This window comes from Pelodiscus sinensis, chromosome 21 (genome assembly GCF_052426305.1).
Source record: "Pelodiscus sinensis isolate ZL-2025 chromosome 21, ASM5242630v1, whole genome shotgun sequence".
Lineage (NCBI taxonomy): Eukaryota > Metazoa > Chordata > Testudines > Trionychidae > Pelodiscus > Pelodiscus sinensis.
The window spans coordinates 22,229,226-22,252,467 of NC_143072.1; the positions used below are offsets into that span (position 1 = coordinate 22,229,226).

General features: G+C 39.6%; 1 protein-coding gene across 5 annotated transcripts in view; it reads right to left on the minus strand.

Moving 5' to 3' along the window:
• Nucleotides 1–23,242, minus strand: part of BRIP1 (BRCA1 interacting DNA helicase 1) — a 164,349-nt gene that overhangs the window by 45,706 nt on the left and 95,401 nt on the right. For all 5 annotated transcript variants that reach the window (XM_089772173.1, XM_089772174.1, XM_089772175.1 and 2 more), the window contains one exon: nt 2,798–2,957. In XM_089772173.1, coding sequence (XP_089628299.1) covers nt 2,798–2,957 — 160 coding nt within the window. The remainder of the gene's footprint in view (nt 1–2,797; nt 2,958–23,242) is intronic.

Here is a 23,242-nt window from a genome sequence, read left to right on the forward strand (position 1 = left end):
TTGCTAAAGCAGGGCTCTGGAAAGAATATTGAGAGATGTCTAGTATGATTGAGGTGGATTGCAGTGACAACCTTAGGCACAAACTTAAGGAGTGTACTAGGACAGCGGCTCTCAATCTTTTTTGTTCTGAGCTTCCTTCCCCATCATGTTATAAAAACTCCACTGCACTCCTGTGCTGTCATAAATGGTTTTCTGGATATAAAAGCTAGAATGGGCATGAGGGAGCAGCAAGCAAGGCAATTGCCTGCCCCCACCAAAAACTATATTGCTCAGGTTAAGAGATGACAAGGAGTGTGGGTGTTGCACTGGCAGTACTGATACTGAAGGCGTAGCCATCAGTGTCAGTAGAAGCAGTCCAGGTAGACAGAAGGCAGAGAGATTAGTCAACACTGCTGGTACCAGGCAGTGCCTGTGTTACACGCTGCATATTATGCACACAGAGCTGGCAGTACTGGGGAGATTAAAAGTACCAACTGCAATCACTGGTACTGGTCAATTAAGAAAGAGTCACAATAGCTCTTTTAACACAATGAATGCTGGTGTCACCCATAGTATTAGTATCGAAGCCAAATAGTGCCAAGGTCCTCATATATTTCTTCTAGAGGAGAAAACACAAGTCTCAGATTCCCCACTGGTGCTGCCAGTGCTACCTCAGATGGTTCCAATGAAAGGCTGTGTTTGTGAACAGACCTGGACTCGGTACCAGAAGACTTTTTAGAGGATTTGTCCCTTTTTGGGGGCACAGAATGAGACTTCAATAGTCTGTCAGTCTCAGAGGCTGAAGATGACTTCAAATGCTTTGAAGAGGCACTGGGGAGAGGCAGGGGAATATAGCTTTCCCTCTAGTTCCAGCTCTGAGACAGACACAGCCAAAGGGATACTCCTAGACATCATCTTGTGGTCAAGGTCAGGTGATGAATAGGGATTTTAATCACTTTTCTGACTAAATATAACTTACCCAGAAGTCCTTTTGCTTCATCATTTGGACATTTGTTCTTCACATCTCCCTTACCCAAATCAATCAGGAAACGCACAGGGCACACTATTTAAATCCTAGGGATCTTTGCACAGTGAAAGACACTAACAGTCTGGTTTGTGTACATGATAGGGCAGGAGTGAGAAATAATATTTAATGGAGAGGCTACTCCAAGATTTTGGTAAGTGGTCAAGAGTCGCACTTCTATGGAGGGGGTGCAAGGTCTGGGACAGCGGGGGGGGTGTGTAGAAGGGAGCTTGGTTTAGAGGACTGGGGTGCAGCTGATGACGTGGAATCTAAGAGGGAGTTTGGGTGAAGAAGGGGGTTATGATCTGGGGCAGGGGCTTGGGGTCCAGGGTCCAGGAGGAGCGGGAGAGGATTCTGGCCTGGGGGAGGGGTGTAGGAAGGAGTGCAGTGTCTGGGAAGGAGCTGTGACCTGGAGAAGGTGGGGAGAGGGGATATAGAGTGTTTGGGTGGTGGCCTGATGCAAGTAGTTAGGGGAGGAGGGCAAAGAGGCAGGTTGTGGCTGGGAGGCACTTACGTAGGCGGCTCCCAGCCAGCAGCCCTACAGGAACCTGAGACAGGCTCCTTGCCTGTCTGCTGGGCTGACTGCTCCATGTGGCTCTGCTCCAGCATGGGGAGGGGGGAGGGAAGAAGCTTCACTCATTGCCCTGCCTCCAGCAAAATTTCTCAGCTTCTATTGGCCAGAAACTTGCCAATGGCACCTGAGAGATTTTGCTAGAGAGTGGGGACACAGTGCGAAGCCTCCCCATCCCTCTCTAGAATCCAGAACAATTAGCAGCCAGCTGCTAGAAGCGGCATGAACTGCTGTGTAGTAAGGGTCCTAGCGAGGTGGCCGCAGGCTGGATTCAGTGGTGTGGCAGCCTGGATCCGGCCAGCTTGCCACCTCTTACCCACCTCTCTGATTGGAATTCATACTCCCACAGGCTGCATTACCCTAAGTGCATCAGAAGTTCCCTAGTGTGCTTTAATATAGTGCTATTTCAAACAGTACTATGGTAAAGTGTACTAGGAACTTTTAACATGCACCAGCCTGGCCTACATGGGCAAATTAATGCAAACATGTTAGTGTGCTTTAAAAATCACATCCTCGTAGTGCACATTGCCATACCATGCAGACATGCCAACCATTAAATTATCTAAAAACAATATGTACTTTTAATTTAGTTGTATAGATAAAATATTTTTGTAAACTGGGTAATGAAGAAAATCAAAGCTCAAGAGCAACAGGGATTGCCAGCTCTCATCAAGGGCAGTAAAAAGGAACGGGGGAAAGAGGAAAGGTGGCTTCACTCCTTCCTTTGCTCTGTGCATAAGGATAAAGAGTTGCATGTACTGCCTGCTGGTACTGCTGGAAAAAGTCTCTGGCTTGAGTGCACTGGGTTCACAAACATCTCCGGTAGAAAGTATATGTGCACAGTCACTCAAAGAGCAGTGTCCCAGGGAACAGACAGTACGTGATAATGCAATTAAAGACTGTATCATATTGTATATGCACAAGGACGCTGAACAAAAGCTAATCCTGGCATTTCCTAACTTCATAGTGCTTGACTTTGCCTCCATGTTATTTTAACTAAGTTTTGTACATTACAAATACATTACATGAATACATTACACCATGATATGGCACAATTCCTCTCAAGTCCAAAAATATCAAATCATAGTAAAATAAACTGTACAACACGATCTTAGTCTGACTTTGAAATATTTTAAAATATCAGCCACACTTTCTGTCTGAAAAGTCTACATTAACTACTTAATGTGAGATAAATATTCAGACATCCTCACCCATTCCATTACCTTTTTCTCCTTTATATTTTATTGCGTCATAATATATCTGCAGCAGTGCATCAAAGTCAGCTTTGTCTCCCCCTTTAGGCTCTGCAATGACTGTTTTAACCAGCTCCAGGTTTCTCCATAAACCAGTGTGCATCCAGCGATCTTTTAATTTATCCAACAACTAAACAAACACACACAAAAAATTAAGAATGTCATTGTGTCAATCATCTAACCCATACTAAACATGTCCCCAGTAAAATGGACTATAAAAAACACCAATCACAATGTTATAAAATCCCTATTATTCAGTATTTGTCAATATTAGTTGTGCAATTCAATATAAGCCACTTCAAAATTCAAACATTCATGCTCTCCACCATTGCAACTCTCTTCAATTGTCAGAAAAGAAATGAAATACCTTGTGATAGGTACTGCATTAGTGAGTTTTTTAAGTAATTAACATAGTTGATGCAATTCAGTATGAACACATTTTATTTACCGTATGCCTACAGAACTACACGGTCTGGTACTTATGTACTAGTTTACCAAAATGCATCAGGCTGTATCACACTGATCATAATCTTTGCAAAATGTGCATGTGGATAATAGGTAAGGACATATTTATATATACAGTAAAACATGTGTTATCTGGCACGCTCGGGAATTAGGGCATTCTGGTTATCTAAAAATTCTGGTTTTATCAACATAGGAAAACACAATGGACAAAATAGTAAAACTCAAGTTTTTAATATTGATAGTTTTGTAGTGTAAGGCAGTTGGTCTCACATTTCTATTTTGAGTTAAAGATGATTAGTACTTACATAAAAAATTGTTAAGCCAATCATGGTAAACCAAGCCAGGTCTGCGCACCTGAAGATGTGACAGTATTGTGGCGGAGGGCAATGTTGGTTAATAAAGTTTTCTGGTTAACAGAGTGCCAGATAACAAAGGTTTCACTGTATTGGTAATTATATTTGTAAGGTATTTTAGTTAAAAGCAGGTCTCCCAGAGGAAGCATGCCTTAAGACAGGTTCCATGAGATAGGAAGTGGCAAACATTTATGTTCCTAGCTGACCAGAATGTAGTGTGCATCTTACAATGGAAGTAAATTTGTATATTGAGTAAACTGCTAATAAAAAGACTGCAGGAAACTTTAAGAGAAGAAATTAACAAGAATAGATAAATAGCAGGGAAGGGTACAAAAAGATGCCCTTGTATCCTTCACCTGGAGAGACAAGCTGCCAAAGGGCTTGTCTCATAAAGGAAGGTATCAGTCATCCTGATTAAAAAATGTTGAGGATTTTGAATAATGGTACTTTATTAGACAAGAGAGCATCTTGTTAGTTATGTTTAGGCTCTAGAATCATAGAATCATAGAATAATAGGACTGGAAGGGACCTCGAGAGGTCATCGAGTCCAGCCCCCCGCCCTCAAGGCAGGACCAAGCTCCGTCTACACCATCCCTGACAGATGTCTATCTAACCTGTTCTTAAATATCTCCAGAGAGGGAGATTCTACCACCTCCCTTGGCAATTTATTCCAATATTTGACCACCCTGACAGTTAGGAATTATTTCCTAATGTCCAATCTAAACCTCCCCTGCTGCACTTTAAGCCCATTACTCCTTGTCCTGTCCTCAGTAACCAAGAAGAACACATTTTCTCCTTCCTCCTTGTGACACCCTTTTAGATATTTGAAAACCGCTATCATGCCCCCCCTTAATCTTCTTTTTTCCAAACTAAACAAGCCCAGTTCATGAAGCCTGGCTTCATAGGTCATGTTCTCTAAACCTTTAATCATTCTTGTCGCTCTTCTCTGTACCCTTTCCAATTTCTCCACATCTTTCTTGAAATGTGGCGCCCAGAACTGGACACAGTACTCCAGCTGAGACCTAACTAGTGCAGAGTAGAGCGGCAGAATGACTTCATGAGTTTTGCTTACAACACACCTGTTGATACAACCTAGAATCATATTTGCTTTTTTTGCAACAACATTACACTGTTGACTCATATTCAACTTGTGGTCCACTATGACGCCTAGATCCCTTTCCGCCATGCTCCTTCCTAGACAGTCGCTTCTCATCTTGTATGTATGGAACTGATTGTTCCTTCCTAAGTGGAGCACTTTGCATTTCTCTTTATTAAACCTCATCCTGTTGACCTCTGACCATTTCTCTAACTTGCTAAGGTCATTTTGAATTATGTCCCTATCCTCCAAAGAAGTTGCAACCCCACCCAGTTTGGTATCATCTGCAAACTTAATAAGCGTACTCTCTATCCCAATATCTACATCATTGATGAAGATATTGAACAGTACGGGTCCCAAAACAGACCCTTGCGGAACTCCACTTGTTATCCCTTTCCAGCAGGATTTAGCACCGTTAACAACAACTCTCTGACTATGGTTATCCAGCCAATTATGCACCCACCTTATCGTGGCCCTATCTAAGTTATATTTGCCTAGTTTATCAATAAGAATATCATGCGAGACCGTATCAAATGCCTTACTAAAGTCTAGGTATATGACATCCACCACTTCTCCCTTATCCACAAGGCTCGTTATCCTATCAAAGAAAGCTATCAGATTAGTTTGGCATGACTTGTTCTTCACAAACCCATGCTGGCTATTCCCTATCACTTTATTACCTTCCAAGTGTTTGCATATGATTTCCTTAATTACCTGCTCCATTATCTTACCCGGGACAGACGTTAAACTGACTGGTCTGTAGTTTCCTGGGTTGTTCTTATTCCCCTTTTTATAGATGGGCACAATATTTGCCCTTTTCCAGTCTTCTGGAATCTCCCCTGTCTTCCATGATTTTTCAAAGATCATAGCTAAAGGCTCAGATACCTCCTCTATCAGCTCCTTGAGTATCCTGGGATGCATTTCATCAGGACCTGGTGACTTGCTGACATCTAACTTTCCTAAGTGATTTTTAACTTGTTCTTTGTGTATCCTATCTTCTAAACTTACCCTCTCTCTGCTTGTATTCACTATGTTAGGCACACCTCCAGACTTCTCGGTGAAGACCGAAACAAAGAAGTCATCTCTGAGCATCTCTGCCATTTCCAAGTTTCCTGTTACTGCTTCTCCCTCCTCACTAAGCAGTGGGCCTACCCTGTCCTTGGTCTTCCTCTTGCTTTTAATGTATTTATAAAAGGTCTTCTTGTTTCCCTTTATGCCTGTAGCTAGTTTGATCTCATTTTGTGCCTTTGCCTTTCTCATTTTGCCCCTGCATTCCCGTGTTGCTTGCCTATATTCATCCTTTGTTATTTGTCCTAGTTTCCATTTTTTATATGACTCCTTTTTTATTTTGAGATCATGCAAGAATGCATGTTATGATTTTATTTTACATGTAACCTTTCATTTCCATTAATCCTACTTGCTCTCTAACAAAGAAGCGAGGTACTTTGTTAAAGATGTACTTGATTTCTCTACAAATAAATCTAAGAGCTGTGTGCTAAGTGGAGCTGTATACTAAGATGAAGCTAATAAGCTGGTGTGTATTATTCTTTTGGGAGTAATGGATCTATAAATGCTGAGAGTGACTAGCAGAACATGGGACACTCAGACAACTCAAGGGTTGGAGCATGCCTATTGCTAACCTGCATGAGGGACAGCAGTGCCTGTGCAGGCTGAAAAGAGAATACTTGTGCTGCCTGTGACTAGGGTTGTCAGGGAACTGACCCCTTGGCTGGCACAGACAAGGCTCCCTCACACCAAGGGCAGCTGCTAGCAAGGGGCCTCGCAACCCTTGATACCTCAGGAAAATGTCACGGAGTTAAGCAACACACCTTAAATGTCAGAATGGCCATTCCCAAGCACCATGTGGCACTCCCTCAAAACAACGGGTAATTGAAAGAAAAGAAAGTGTCGGAAATTACTTGTTGCTCAGATTGCCAGCTAGAAAGATCAAAACCAAGAGACCGATGGCTAGGGTTGAAAACAAAGGTGCTGTTTTCATCTGACACCTTCTGGATCCTAAATACTCTTAAATTATCTCAAATAAACTTAACAAAAAGTTAGAAATCAAAAGTATGGAAATATCATTTAACAACCGCCTGTTTTTAAGAGCGACAAGAAAGCCTGGTGTACTTACCAGATTGCATTCTCTAAATTTGTTATTCCAAATTACCACAGATTAGAACCTAAGCAAACAGTGTGCTTGCTTTAGTTTGGATGCTCTCTAAGCTTAATGAAAATGTGTATTAAATCAAAAAACACAAAAGGTATGAAGTCAATCAATGTTCCCTTTAATCTTTGCCATTCATGTGCAGAATTATTTTAGGTTCACTTAGCATGTGCAAATATGCACCATCAATAAAAACACAAAACCTATCTGTGGGCACTCTGCTAATCAGTTGGGTGGCATTTGAATTTCTTCTGAGCGGTCGCATAAGCGCACAATTTTTAGAGAACACTGGAGTGAACACAGACTCTTGTAGATTGATTGGCTGGGGGCAATTATGCAATTAGTCATCATCGCTTCCCCTTCTCTCACCAATCCCTAGTCTGAATATTATCAGCCAAGAAAGCAAGACACCCACAGATCCATTCCTTCACCTGACAGTTTTGTCTGATGAAGCATGGCATAGCTCTCAAGACAACAGAATGGCAATACGCACATTTGACATGAACAGAGATTAAATAGATCTGGTTCAATGGATAGGAATAACTATGCCATGTTAACTTCTGTTACTGCTGAATGATCACAAGTATTTTTCTTAACTTTGCAGTACAGCCACCTGATTTCATACATTCAAAGATTTTAAGTTCTTTAATAAACATTATGCTTTTCATAGTCAAAACCAGACCTTTTGTCACTCCTCTCCCTCCACTCCCTTCAACTCCATTCACTGTAGGCTGTCTCAGTCCTTTGCCTCAGACTATGCAAATTGCTCCATCTGGAACCTGGACCAATCCCTAACTCCCTCCAGGAAGGAGACACCTACACATGAACTCATCCCATCAGATTTAGGATCCAGAGTGTAGGGCATAAAAATCCCTGACAAGGAGAAACAACCTCTTTTATACTGTCTGGATTCTGCGGGTCAAAGATTCCTAAACATAAGCAAAGAGATCCCCCATGATGGATGGCATGGGTTAACCTCAAAAAACACTCTGAACTGATATTATTACAACTCTGCCCTTCTGAATCACAGACTGAAACTCATTTGTATATATGCCTATTTGGCTTAAACTATTAGGCCAGGTCTACCCTAGACCTGGAAGGTTACCCTTAATATGAGCTTGGCGGTGGCCCCACAGTGGGAGGTCATTGGCTTTCCTTACTTCTTGTGATGGCGAGGAGTACAGGAGTCATCCAGATCAATGTACGGGCCTACAACAGACCTGCTAAATTGAACACCAGAACACTGATCTCCCACACAGCGAGTGAAGACATGCCCTTTTTTCTGTTTCTTGGCTACCAACTTTTAAGTACTTTCCTACAGAATTAGCTACAGGTTTTGTCTTTGGTATAAGATCTAAGATTCAATCTGACCTGGGTAACTGACTGACTCTCATAATTTGGAAAAGCCTCAATATTTTGTGATTTATGGTGTAAGTGACCATTTATCATATAGTTCATCTTGTCTGGGCGGCCAGATAGACTGCAGTGTCTAAGGGGACCATCTGTGACTCTATTATAAGATTACTGCAGTACTTTGGGGCTCACATTTGTTATTGGGTTGGTGAATTCTAATTATTGAGCAAACAACAAGTTTGGAGTGTCTGCCCTGCGGTTGGCACACTCAGTTCTGAGCCATTTCAGACAGCATGACAATATGCATATCTACAGAACAAAATGGGTAGATTTTTTTCCATTATCCTGTAATAAGGAAGTAAGTTTTGCTTATAATATATGTAAAACATTGGTTTCAGTTTTCAAATGAACTACTAGAAACTCTGTATCAGAAAGTTTACAAACAGAATGATTTGACTCCTTGTTGATGCAAAAACAATATAATAAGGAGAATTAACATGCAACAGGGTAATCAATCTCACTGGGTTGCTTCAAAATTTCATAAGAACAACATTCAGGATCCACTGTCAAAAATCATATACACACACATACTGTAGATACTGTATCATCTCTACAGATTTTTTTAAAAACTTATTCACCCATCCAATCCTACTGTATTTTTTCACTTTAAAAAGCAATAGCTTCCACTCAATATCAGCAAAGATTTTACTGGAACATCTTTATTCTGATCCATAAGAAAACATCTGCAAAACCAACGTTCTTTCCACTGTTATGGATTACACAGTAATGTAATCAGCATTCTCTATTCCTGTTCCTTGAGGCATATACTCAAAGCCCCTACTGGCTTGTGATGACTTCAGATTTGTTTTTTAACTGACAGCTGCCATGACACCAGCAAGTCTACCTTCTGTATGTAATTATGCAGATTATGAATATAAATTAATATTGGCAGGCTGCGCCCTGTGCTTGCGATGCTCACCAATCCCCTTCTCTCTGGCCACTTTCACGGCCAGACAGAGTGATGATGTCATTCTGTCGCCCATCAGGATAAACTTTTATGTATATAGAGAGAGAGATTTGGCAGGGATAAAACAAAATTTAATACAAAAATGTATTTAGTTAACTTTCATGGTGTTTGCCATATATAGGATTTTTCTCATATACAGAAAAGAGTATGCAAATGCTTATATAAACGTGATACACATACTAGACTCACTGATACAACAAGTGCTATAGAGATGTCTACAAATAAAAATAAATAAAATATAATATACATCCATGGTTCATAGGAACTATGAACTGAAGTGCAGGGTTATCATGAAAAACAATAGCACTTTGAGTTGGAAAACACAAATGAGAGTGGGGTATATAGCCAGAAACCAAAGGCAGAGGCCATTAATGCTCTCACACTGTCACTTTCTCTACCCAGGGGAATAATAGTTTTTGCAGGGCAAGGCAGTCTATATATGTTTTATTAAACCCTTTAAAAACTGACTGTCTAATGGCTCTATAAATAAAATGAGGTTTTCCTCTAAGAAATCAGAAAATCTTATTAGGTGAGTAGCATCTGTCATCTTCCCAGAAGCTGATGGATGTTCACTTGATGTTTCCCTTTTGTAATTTTAAAACAGTCGCAAGTTCTTCCTGGGAGCTGAATTTTTAGTAGCTAGGCTTATCTCCCAACTCTGCTGTTTCCTGTTTCTTAGACAGCTGCTGAAGCTTTTCAATATCTTGCGAGTTATGGGAGAAGAGGTTTCCTCAATATCTTTGACCATTTCTCTCTCCCAGCTCCAGCTGTTGTCCTCATATCCTACTTCACAGATATGCTCCATTTTCAGATTCCTGTTTTCATTTTTCTCAAAATCTCAGGGGCAGGTAAGGGGTTTCCTATTCCATGTAACAAAGCCTAAGATTTTCGAATGCTACAGGGTGAGTGTAATTTCCAAAATCTTAAAGGGAAATTGACAAGTTAAATTGCAGCAATCATACAGCCCTAGAACACTATGAGAAAACAGTTATTTTCTTTGAACTATCCTCTGGTTGACTGGTTTCTGAGGAACAGGTCCTTGGGAATGGATGAGAAAACTAAAGAACACAAAAAGATCAGGTCTCTTTCATATGCCCCCACTCTAGGGACCTATTACTCAGAAATTCCTTACACAGGAGATATATATTTAATATTTAATACTAATTTTAAATGGGGATAGCTTTCTTATTTTGCCAGTAAATAGGATCAAATGAAAGAATCCTTACATCAAGCAGTATTTAGAGCAGTGTTTCTTAAACTTTTTAAGACCAAGGAACACCAAACAATATTTTTTTGTAATGAGGAACACCAAGGATTTTTTGTTGGGGGCGAGGGAGTGTCGGAGGGGGGGGGGGGGAGGAGAAAATGACCATTTTGAAATCTGTTGTTCTCCGTGGCACACCGCCGACTGCCTCACGGCACACCGGTGTTTCCCGGAACACAGTTTAAGAAACACTGATTTAGAGGGAGGGAACTTTCAGGGAATTTAACATAGATAACATGCAAAGAGCAGCCCAGGATCAACAGGAAGGCTGAAACATTGTTCATGACTTAAGAGACATCTGACAGCATAGGAAGGATTCAGATACCAGCTTTGGATCTACTCAGTTGTTAAATAACCATTAACTTTTATTACACTGCAAACTACAGCAATGAAGTAGTCCATCCTTCTTGTCATTTGCAAAGGACTTATCTAAATACCATGATGACATATCATTATTTTCTAAAACAGATGGTCCTTGAAGTGATTTTAATGACTGCCCATAAACCTATTCTCCCACTGCCCCCAACCTTATACAAATGAAACCCCTAACCTTATACAAATATCCTGTACCCCACTGAAAGCTTACAATTATACATAAAAATCCTATTCTTTGCAAATTACAACATATTCTTCACCTCATTTGTACAGGAAGGTTTTGTAAAGCTGCAAAGTACATTTTATCAAACTTACCAGTCTAGTATCTGAATCCATTTAACTATTAGTTTGAAATGGGGTGTGGAGAAACAGCCATTAGGCTTTCCTTAATAAAAATCACAGTATCGGCAACATTGTTAGTGCAAAAAGTCAGGGATCCTCAAGAGACTAACATTGATCTAAAAGCCTTTTCCCATGCAGAGCTCTTCATGTGTTTGCTACCAGAATTTTCTTTTTGAATAAGCATTGCTTCAAAATCAAAGTGTGTCTCCAGTGGGCTGGAAATGTGTTTGAAGGGTCAAACAAAAGTTCTATACACCAGTAGCAAAAAAACTTCAGAAATGGAAAACACAGATGCACCCAACCCAGTGGCTCGGCAGTGGAGCTTCAAAAACCTCAATTGTGCTGAAACTCAAATGGCTACAGAGTGTTTGGGACAGCAAGGACAACCACTTGCTGAAGAGGAGGCTCATGCCAGCCCATCTAACATGTAAGAGTCAACATGTAAGAGATACCAATAGATACACAGCATTCTTATAATATCATATTCTATAATTTCTTCAGAATTGGCACATCAATATAATTTTATTTACAGTTTATATAAAATAGAGGGGATTGAGAGGAGCTAAAATTCATTACTTTGAAATATTTCCTTTTAATTAAAGGATCTTGTATGCATGTTTATAACATTTATAAATTTCAAAGACATCTGAAAAAACGTCTATTTAAAAAAAACCCTGTAGCTTAGTGATAACATTCTACACTGCTGCGCTGCAGTTCTAGGTTCTATTTCAGTTGTGAACAGCAAGGGGTGTGGGGAAGTGCGGGACAATGGTTAATTTATGACATTGTCTCCTGCAGTAGTTCTCAAACTTTTTGGCCCGTGGACCACGTAGCTCAATGCAAAGCTTTCTGAGAACCACCAGTTGCTAATGGAAAGTGACTGTTAATTACATAATTATGCCCGAGCCATTTTGCTAGTGCTGCAGCTAGGGAGAATGGTTTAATTAGAATTATTAAACAGATTAACTTTCTCGTGTTAGTTTATCAAACTTCATTTTAAATCAAGTAAAATATTAATTTATGTCCAACAAAAAAGGATTCAATTTATCTATGGCTGGGTCAGGGGCTGAGCTCGAACTGTGGACCACCTGGGAGGCAGCCGCGGACCACTAGTGGTCTGGGGACTGCACTTTGAGAACCACTGCCCTACTGAATACCTATAATTGATTACACTGATTGTTTCCAAAAAGAATCCCAACATCCAGTCTGCATTCAGCTGGGACAGAAGAACCTGGAAATCAGGGGTATCAAAGAAGGGGGGAAAAGCCTCAAGGCTCCAAAAAATGTAGAGGCTCAGAATGAACTTTTAAATTACTGAAAAGTGTAAGCATATAAATTTAGTTCCATACTTGGGAAATTACAAACTATCAAAAACGTATTTCTTCTCCTCTCACCCCAAAACAATTTTGGAAAAGTCCTTTAATCTCACAGTACTAGAAACATTTAAAGAACTGCAGATGTACAGAAACTGTATCCATCTGCGTCTCTGTGTACTAATAAATGGTGCACAAGTATTTCGTCAATGACTATGAAATTCAGACCCACAAAAAATGCTGTCAACTTGAATTTGTGTTCTTCGAGACCTTTGATAAATTTATAAAATGTGAAAATGGCCATAAATTCCACAAGTTCATGAAATCAACCACAAGCATCAAACCAAAGAAAATGAGTGTAAAGGCAATTCCAGCTGCCTAGAAATCTTATTGGAGAGGAAGGAACAAAACTAGGGTTCCTAGTTCTAACCACAGTCCACTTAGAAAAATCAGTTTAATTCCACCCTGGTTTTTTTTTTTAAATCTTTCAAGTTAGTGCTCTATTGAATCTATTCACATTCAGCTCACAGCTCATATTCAGCTAATCCACATAAAGATTCCAGATAGCTACGTAAAAATAAAAATATTTAGGAATACTAATTTCAAGCATAAATCTAATAAGGTCTTGCAATGTTCTAGTTCATAGTGCAATAATTAAGATCATTCCAGCATTTCATTTACAAGAACTCATTATATATAAACAGATTTGTAAAAAAAAAAAAAAATCACAGTGGATAAGATACTGCCTCCAAGTGCTGATTAGAAACTTTTGAATTCAAAAACAGAAATCTTTCATCATTTTTGTGATATAGAATTCTTAAGCAAAAAAAGCAATCCGCTTTTTCAAAAGAGAGCACCCAGGCAGTCCTGGGTTATTCCTCATAAAAAAAGGTGTTATTCCTCATAAAACAAGGTTTTCTGTGGTCAAAAAAACTGCCACGTTCTTTTGATTTACTTTTGAAAGAACGTGGCAGCAGTCTAGACACAGGGGAAGTTTTTTTCAAAAAAACACTGTAGTCTGGACACACCCTGAATGAGAAGGTCGTTCAGCCTCCATGGTGATTCAGTTTTTGGCTCCTCTAATACAACTGCCAATTGGCAACCATGGTGGTGAGTTTTATAGAACAGGCACATGTTCTCAAAGGTTTGGACAGACACTAACATCCAATTAAAAATCTGAATAACTGCCAACATGGCCTGGGGTTGGATTGTCGACCTATGAGTCCTACATTCCACTAACCAACTACTATGCCTAGTTTGGAAGTCTTCCACATTGATAGTTAAAATTAGCAATTATATATAAAATACTATGGCCAGCTTTTGTAAAACTATTTGGTATAATTACAAAAAATTACACTTTCTACAGATGCAAAGCTCTTTACCAATAATTTTAACCAGTCTTTTTAAAATACAAAATTTATATTTTTTCTTCACAGAGATAACCATAAAGTATGCTTTATTTCTCACATTTCCCTCCTACTCTCCATTTATTTCCGTTCTTTTTCCTCCATTTAGGATTAATTCATGTTTCTGCTTATGTGCAATTCCAAAAAGTAAATCTTTTGTTCTCACACACTATTCACATTTTGGCAGAAAAATGAATGGAGCAGCCATTGGGGGAAAAGGGTTTTCTTATAGTACCCTTCTTAGTCCTAGTCTGGGTAAACAGGTGTCAGGAAGAAATGCAAAAAAATTCTTTTCTTACTACAGAAAGTCTCTCCCTATTTAGACCATCTGCAAGAACTAGTCCAAGTTGCTGGTATACCACAGCACGATCATACATCTATATAAGATGCCTTTTCCCTTCCTCTCCAAAGAAATTTCTACCGACTAAGATGATAGGATCATGGTGAAGATCATATTTTCACTGATTAACTCAGAACACAGTCTAAAAATGTCAGCATTTAGTTCCATTGGTATTACATCTCATTTAATAAACTTTTTGGATGATGAGATTTGCTGAATCACCTAGTTATCTACAACTATAATGTTTTGTCCAAATCACTCTCCTACTGGCCTCAGGCCCTATTCAGTCCTCCACATTGGTTAACTGCGTAGCTATATGATTCTAGCTTTGAATTTAGGAATGAACATGGTGGCCACATTTATCATTCTCTGCAATGACAATTTTTAGTATTTCTCTTAGGGAGCTCCTTAAAGTAAGTTACAAAAGGAATAAAGCAAATGATAAATGGTAAAGCAATATAGCATTAGCAGGAAGATCTGTTTCTCTGTTCTTTCTTTCAGGTTTTTTACTCAGGTGTGAGTTTTGGACAAAGTCCCAACATGCAGATGGTCACTGACATATGTACTGGGTCTACTCCTTAAACGGTAGTGGTCTTAAATATATGTATTCTAGGATCTATTGAAGAAGATATCGGATCAGATTCCACCTGCTTTTTATATAAAACTTTCAACACTAATACTATAGCATGATACTAAATATGTTTTCTTCAAAAAGCTATGGCAGAACATTGTGCTAGTATTGCTCATGATAAAAACTCCCCAAAATACTAATTTGCCAAACTTGTCTACTAAAAGGGCTTAGAAACCAAGGTGTGACACATCGAGATCACCAGAAATCTGTAGCATGAAAAATTCAATTGTTGTTAGTTATTAATATTGATGTAGCTCTCAAAGGGCCAGTCAAGGTCAGCATACCATTTGTGATAGGTGCTGTAGAAATGCACCATCCCACAGAGGTTATAATTTTAAGAAGCTAGAATGAGAGCACAACGATGCAGATACAAAATCAGCAGGTGATGAAGAACCCATCTCTCAGTACTTAGAAGAAGTGGGGTGAAGAGGAATTGCAGAGTAATTAGTAAATAGGAACAGTATAATTGGGAACAATTATAAGAATATAAGGAGGACACTAAATCAGAGCATACTGAAGAACATGTAGAACTGGGAGAGTGATGCTGTGTAGAAGAGAAGTGGAAGGCATTTGGACCAATGTATGTCTTACAATTCCTGATGGGGGATGAAGAGATCCTCCTGTGCCAGGACATCCCACCCCTTCCCCACCGTGTTTGCTAAGGAAGCTGAGACCTCTAACAGCCATTGCAGAAGGAAATGGAATAGGGTGGGGTCATGCTGCAGCCCCACTAGCTTTCAATTATCTATGAAGATGTTCTGAAAAATACTAAACGGTATTTAATAAAGAAGGCGTTTCAGTTTTCATTCCCAGTCCAATCACATATATTAGCAAAAAATATCCTTTAAAACTAAAAGCAGCAACCAATTTATGTCATCTATACTACCAGTATCATAAGTGTAATATTTCAAAGGGTGATCACATGCATCTTTCGCATGAGTTTCATTTTGAATTTCTTTTTATAGTGTTGCTTATATTGTTTTGCATTTTTACATTTTAATTAGTTTCCTAAATAAAAGTTTATTCTCATTGTTAGATATGATCATGGAAATGTGACAGGCAAGGTGGACAAGGTAATATACATTTTTAGATCAACTTTGGCTGATGAGAAAAATAAGTTTTCAGGCTTACAGAAGACATGAAAAAGAGCTCAGTGTAAGATTTTCTGGCCTGTGTCAAACTCTGTGATTCACTTATTTACTGTAAACGTGGAGAATTAATATGAATGTAAAGATCACCTAAATTAATCAGCATCAGAAAAATAACTCAAGTCTATATAAAGAGAGCTCAGGCTGGAACTGACAGACAAGATCTTTAAAAATAAATGGGTATCAAATGCTTAATAATTTTTTATTTCCTAAAAGAGAAATTAGATTTTATTTGTGAGATGACATCAGTGTCTAAATGGGATGGATCCAAGAAGCTGAAAACAGATCTTTCTCCAAATCTCACATTCCTTCTGACTTTTTAAATTTCTTCCAAGGTTTATGGAGAAAGTTCACACAAGCTTTTAATATTCTTAACAGGTGGGATTCTCTGTTGTGAAATCTTCTGCCATCTTGTCCTTCTTTCTTTAAGCTGATCCCAAGAGAAAACTACCCTGAACAGGAAATCCATAGTATTAAGTGTTATCCCAAGAGACTGAGGCATTTAGACCTTTCACACCCCATTGCAAAACAGAGAATCAGCTTAAAGAAAAACCTTTTCACAGCAGACAGGTAGCTGTAAACTTCAAGAACTCCTTTGGAACAAGAAATCATTTTTTCAGTTTTGACATACTGTATCTATATTACTCACGAAACAATTTCCTGCAAGGAAACACTACCAGATATTGTCCAATACAACATTATGACCAAGGTGTATGTAAGAGATATCTGTATATGCTAGCAAATTGGGGTAAAATCTGGGGTGGCCCACACAGGCTTGGAAGATATACTGTGTTAAAAAATGCAACAAAACTACATAATTAAACTAAATCCTGTACATGGCAGAAAAATTCTGTAGTACTATGAACAAGGTTAGGATCACTGTGCACACACTAGCACAATAAAAAGTGAATAATTCATCATCATTTTTGAAGAAAGAGTATGCATCACTCAACTTGGGGGAAACACAAGGGATTTCACTGGTATGATTTTTCTTTAGGGACAATGACAAAGTGCCGCTCACCAGCAGGAAACTGAAGCACTGAACTGTGTTCCATGTGCCATAAATCAACACTGCAGCCTACAGGATGTCTCTCTGGTACCAACATACCATCAATTTTTCAATAACCCCCTTAAATAATGGAAATATGAATGGTGACAACAGTAATGAAAAATGAAATGTTTTGCACGCTAAAGACTCCAGAATAACACGGTTAATATGTTGCTTCTACTGTTAAAGTAGCCATTTATGCAAAATCTACATTTTTTCTTAAAATAAATTGGCAAACCTTTGAAACAATGAATCATTTAGAGCTGTCTTATTCTTTTGTGGCTTAAAGTCTTCTAAGGCAACAGCTTTCTGTGTTACAGCAACACTTATATGTATACACATTTACCTTAGGCTATTATATTGGTTTGCTTGCTAATGAGAATCTCTTTTACAAAAGCAAAAATATTTGAAAAAGGGCTATTTAGAAGTTGCTTTCCAAATCAACCCTGACTTTTAGCTACAGCAGATATATGCTAACAAGGTTACCATTCCACACTGCTGTCCTCTTCCTCACCAGTTGTCAAAAAACAAATTCAGTCATCCCTTAACCTCTTTTTTCTAAAACAAACAAAAACAAAAACAAAAACAAAACAAGAGACAGACAAGATTGGCTGAGTGGCACATTAGCAGTGAAGCACAGTGTCATGTGGGAAAACTGATTCAAAATGGACTTGTACTCCTAGACCCTGGGCCAACCAAGCCTGAGAATGCTGTAAATTGAAGTAGCAGATTGTGTGTCATGGTGAACTGGCTCCATCAGTAGGAGAGGAACAGCAGGATTTGGCTTTTAGGCTCCTTTCCTTGTGAATAGAAAAAATCATGTAACTAAGTATTTATATAGGCCTTTTGATCTATAGCTCTCAAAGCACTTGATAAAGGTAGGTGTGCTTACCTGCAATTACAGAATGGGAAACCGAAGAGAAGAAAAGACAAAGGTTAAGCAATTTGCCTAATGTCATACAGTAAAACTTAAAAAACAACCAATAGTCTGGTAGCACCTTAAAGACTAACCAAACATGTAGATGCTTCAGGGGGTAGCTGAGTTAGTCTATAAAATGCTACCAGACCATTTGTTGTTTTTTAAGTTTATCCTGTACAGACTAACATAACTTGTAGATGGTATCATGAGCTTTTGTGGGCACAGCTCACTTCTTCAGATGTCTGGAGTTTTGAGTTTAGGATGTGCAGACCCAAAATAAATAGGGGAGAAGGGAAGGGAAAAAATGGAAGGGAGCAGGAAATAAGAAGCAGAGGGTATAAGAATATCAAAGGGAAAACCAAATAGGCAGAACTGGTATCATGAGCTTTTGTGGGTACAACCCAGTTCTTCAGATGACTGGAGTATTAAGTCAGTGCTAGAACTCAATGTAAAAAACTCCCTCTCAATCCCAGATTGCCAAATTTTGTGCATTGGTCGATCTGATGGGTAGCATGAAAGAAAGTCAATTACAATTTAAAAAGGAAAATATCAGACTAGCCTCCCAGACTAGCTTTTGGTTAAAAGCATCTGTTGTGCAGGGGTCTATTTACATTTGCGGGAGATAATGCTGCCCACTTCTTGTTTACTATGTCACCTGAAAATGAGAACAGGCATTCCCATAACATTGTAATAGCTGGTGTTGCAAAATACTTACATTACAGATATGCTAAAGATTCATATGTCTCTTCATGCTTTAACCACCATTTCAGATGATGTGACCATGCTGATGATGGGTTCTGCTCAATAAAGACCCAAAGCAGCACATACCACCACATACTCTTTTTCATCATTTGAGTCAGATAGCACCACCAGATTTTCTTTTTTGGTGGTTCAGATACTGTAGTTTCAGCATTGGTGTATTGTTTCTGTAAGATTTCTGAAAGCACAGAGTCATAGATTCATAGAATACTAGAACTGGAAGGGACTTTGAGGCATCATTAAGCCTAATCCTCTGCCTTCATTGAAGGATTAAGCATCACTCAGATCAGGGGTCGGCAACCTCTTCAAACCAAAGAGCCAAACTACATCAAAATTCAGAACAAGTGGTCAAAAAGGAGCTGTATAAGAATGCCCATTTGCATGTCTGAAAATATACAACTTAATATTATTGATAATTGACATACTGATTAATAGCACAAATTAAATATTGCACTCACAGACTTTTATTTAGTGGGACTTCTGCTGCTGCATCTTTTCATGCATTTCTTTGAAGTTTACATCATAACTGGCCAAATCCACCTTCATGCATGCATTCAGGCGGTCTTCAGTCAATCTTATTGCAGGAGGTTGGAGATATGGGGGTGCAGGAAACTGGGCTAGAGTATATGAGGGGCTCAAGGCAGGGGATTTGGGTGTATGACTGGGGGTACAGGAGTGTTATGGTAGGAGACTGCGGATGTGTGGGTATGAGGGGCTATGGGCAGAGGGTTCAGGTGTATGATGGGCTCAGGGTTGGTGTGGGGGGGGGGGGGGTCAGGAGTGTTATGACTGTGCAGCCAGACTGGAGCTAGACCCCAGTTGGGGGCTTGTTGGTCAGGCTTCATTTTTAAATAAAGTAAAATATTACATCCAACACAAAAGGTTTCAACATTGTCTTTATTTATTGCAGGAGTGGGGTTGGGGGCCACTGAGTTTGGGTGAAGGAGGCAGTTGTGACCCAAGGCACGGGATTCGGGTGCAGGAGTTTGGATTGTGATCTAGGGCAGACTCCAGCCCAGCATGTTGCTCAGGCAGGAGCCTGTCCCGCCCCCGCACAGGCTGCATGGCCTTGTGCTCTGTGAATAACAGCCTGAAGGGAGGGAGAATTAGTGCTTCGTGCGCTGCCTGTTCTTGAAACAGGCAGCTTCCATTGGCTAGAAACCGGACAATGGGATTGTGCTGGGGGCAGGAGCAGCCGTGAACACCACACTCTCCCCTCCTGACTCATAGTTTGTGGAACACAAAGAGTCCAGCAGCTGCTTTTCAGAGCCGTGGGTGGGGCAAGCAGGATTGTTTTGCCCAGGCCTACTGTAGCACGAGCACAGGCTCCCTACTGGGGGGTTCGGGACAAAATGGAGGGGTGGGGCTTGCGCTTCAAGAAAGGCATATCTGGCTCCCTAGTAAGCCATATTTGGCTCATGAGCCATAGGTTGCCAATCCCTGACCTAGATCATCCCTGACAGATGTTTATCTAATTTGCTCTTAAATATCTTGAATGACTGGAGATTCCATAACCTCCCTAAGCAATTTATTCCAGTGCTTAACAATCCTGACAGTTAGGAAGTTTTTCCTAATGTCCAACCTAAACCTCCCTTGCTGCAATTTAAGCCCATTGCTTCTTGTCCTATCACCTAGGTCAAGGAGAAAACTTTTCTCCCTCCTCTTTGTAACACCTTTTTAGGTATTTGCAAGCTGCTGTCATGTCCCCTCTCAGTCTTTTCTTTTCCAAGTGAAATAAACCCAATTCTTTCAGTCTTCCCTTATACCTCATTTTTTCTAGACTTTAATCATGTTTGCTGCTCTTTTCTGGACCATCTCCAGTTTTACCACCTTTCTTGAAATGTGGTGTACTCCAGTTTAAGCCTAATCAGTGCAGAATGGAGCAGAAGAATTACTTCTCATGTCTTGCTTAAAACACTCTGTTAATGCATATCAGAAATATGTTTGCTGCTTTTTTTTTTTTTTTTTTTGCAAGTGTCACACTGTTGATTCATATTTAGCTTGTGGTCCACTATGACCCCTAGATCCCTATCTGCAGTACTCCTTCCTAGAGAGTCATTTGCCATTCTGTAGATGTGAAACTGATTATTCATTCCTAAGTGGAGTACTTTGCATTTGTCCTTATTAAAATCCATCCTATTTACTCCAACCATTTCTCCAGTTTATACAGATCATTTTAAATTATTACCCTATCCTCCAAAGCACCTGCAGCCCCTCCCAGCTTGCTATTATGAAATTTGTGGATAAGAGTACTCTCTATGCTATTATGTAATCGTTGATGAAGATATTGAACAGAGCCGGTCCCAAAACTGATCCCTGTGGAACCCCACTTATGTCCTTCCAGCATGACTGTGAACCACTGATAACTACTCACTGAGAATGGTTATCCAAACAGCTATCCAAGCACCTACCTTACAGCAACCCATGTAGGTTGTACTCCACCAGTTTATTGATAACAAGGTGATGCAAAACTGTATCAAATGCTTTCGCTTTCCCCTTATCCACAAGGCTTGTTATCCTATCAAAGAAAGCAAGCAGGTTGATTCGTTCTTGACAAATCCATGCTGTCTGTTACTTATCACCTTATTATATTCTAGATGTTATCAAATGGATTCCTTAATTATTTTCTCCATTATCTTTTCTGGTACCAAATTTAAGCTGACTGGTCTGTAGTTTCCTGGGTTGTCCATATTTCCCTTTTTATACATAGGCACTATATTTGCCCGTTTCCAGTGTTCCGAAATTTCTCCCTTCTTCCCTGACTTTTCAAAGATAATAGCTAATTGATCAGATATCTCCTCCATTAGCTCCTTGGGTATTGTAGGATGGATTTAATCAGGCCCTGGTGACTTGAAAACATCGAACTTTCCTAAGTAATTTTTAACTTATTCTTTTCCTATTTTAACTTCCGAATCTACCTCCTTTTCTCCAGCATTCACTATTGTAGGAAACCAATCACCACCAACATTCTTGGTGAAAACAGACACACAGTTGTTAAGCACCTCTGCCTAGGGATGTGTAAGGGAGAAGCTGACTAGTCAACTACCTGATAAGCATATGCTCACTTTCCCCTCTGACTGCTGCCTCTGTGTCAGAGGCAGCAAGCGGGGGAAGCAGGAGCTAGTGCTGGGGGGAGCCAGTTTAAAAGCCGGTTCCCCGCAGCATCGTCTCCGCAGTGCAGGGGGGGGGGGGTGGAAGAATGGGTACAGCTTCAACGTGCCAGAGACAGCACAAGCTGCAGCAGGGGTAGCTTCTTGGGCCGACACAAGCCGGGACGAAGCAGTCCCATTTCATGCCAGCTCTAGGGTACCATAGAGATGGTGCTGGGGGGAACCAGCTTTTAACGGAAGAACTTGCTGGGCTCTTACTACATTTAAACTATAGAGCCGCAGCAGGGTTAGCGAGCGTCCCCACCTTATTGAATAATTTAGCAATCAATGGAAATTCCATCGACTACTTGATTAGCTGATTAACCGCAAATTTTAACATTCCTACCTCTGCCATTTCCACATTTTCTGTTATTGTTTTTTCCTCTTCATTGAGCAATGTGCCTACCCCGTCCTGGGTCTTCCTCTTGCTTCTAATATATTTGTAGAATGTTTTCTTCTTACCCTTTATGTCTCTAGCTAGATTGAGCTTGTTTTACGCCTTTTTAGTTTCTAATTTTGCCCCTACATACTTGTGTTATTTGTTTATATTTGTCCTTTTTAGTTTGACCTAATTTTCACTTTTTACAGGACTGCTTTTTTATTTTTAGATCCTCCTGGATAAGCCACTGTGGTCTCTTGCCATACCTATCTTGCTCCACATCTTGACCCAAGGTTTAAGAATATGAAATGCTTTCCAAAAGCTGAGCGGGTCAAGTGCTGTAACTATTTCTATAAATCTCACATTGGTACCCTCTTTTTGTTTTGTAAATCTGCAGTGAAAATGTCCTTAAAACAAACAACATGTGCTGAGAGATTATCCAAAACTTCAACAACATGAAATACATGGCAGAATATGGGTAAAACAGAACAGGAGACATTCAGTTCTCCCTCAAGGAATTCAGTCACAAGTTTAATCAATGCATTATTTTTGTTACAAGCTCATCAGCATATCCTCTGGAATGGTAGCCAAAGCATGAAGGGACACATGAATGTTTAGCATATCTAGCATGTAAGTATCTTGCAAACCTTGCTACAAAAGTGTTGCATAAATGACTTATTGCTTTCAGATGACAATGTAAGTAGGCAACACTATTTACTATGAATGTAGACAAATTTGTTTGAGTGATTGGCTGAACAAGAAGTAGAGTTGAGTGGACTATGAGCTCTAAAGTTTTTACATTGTTTTATTTTTGAATGCAATTATTTATGAAGGTAATTCTACATTTGTAAGTAAATGATAAAAATACTGCATTATAGTAC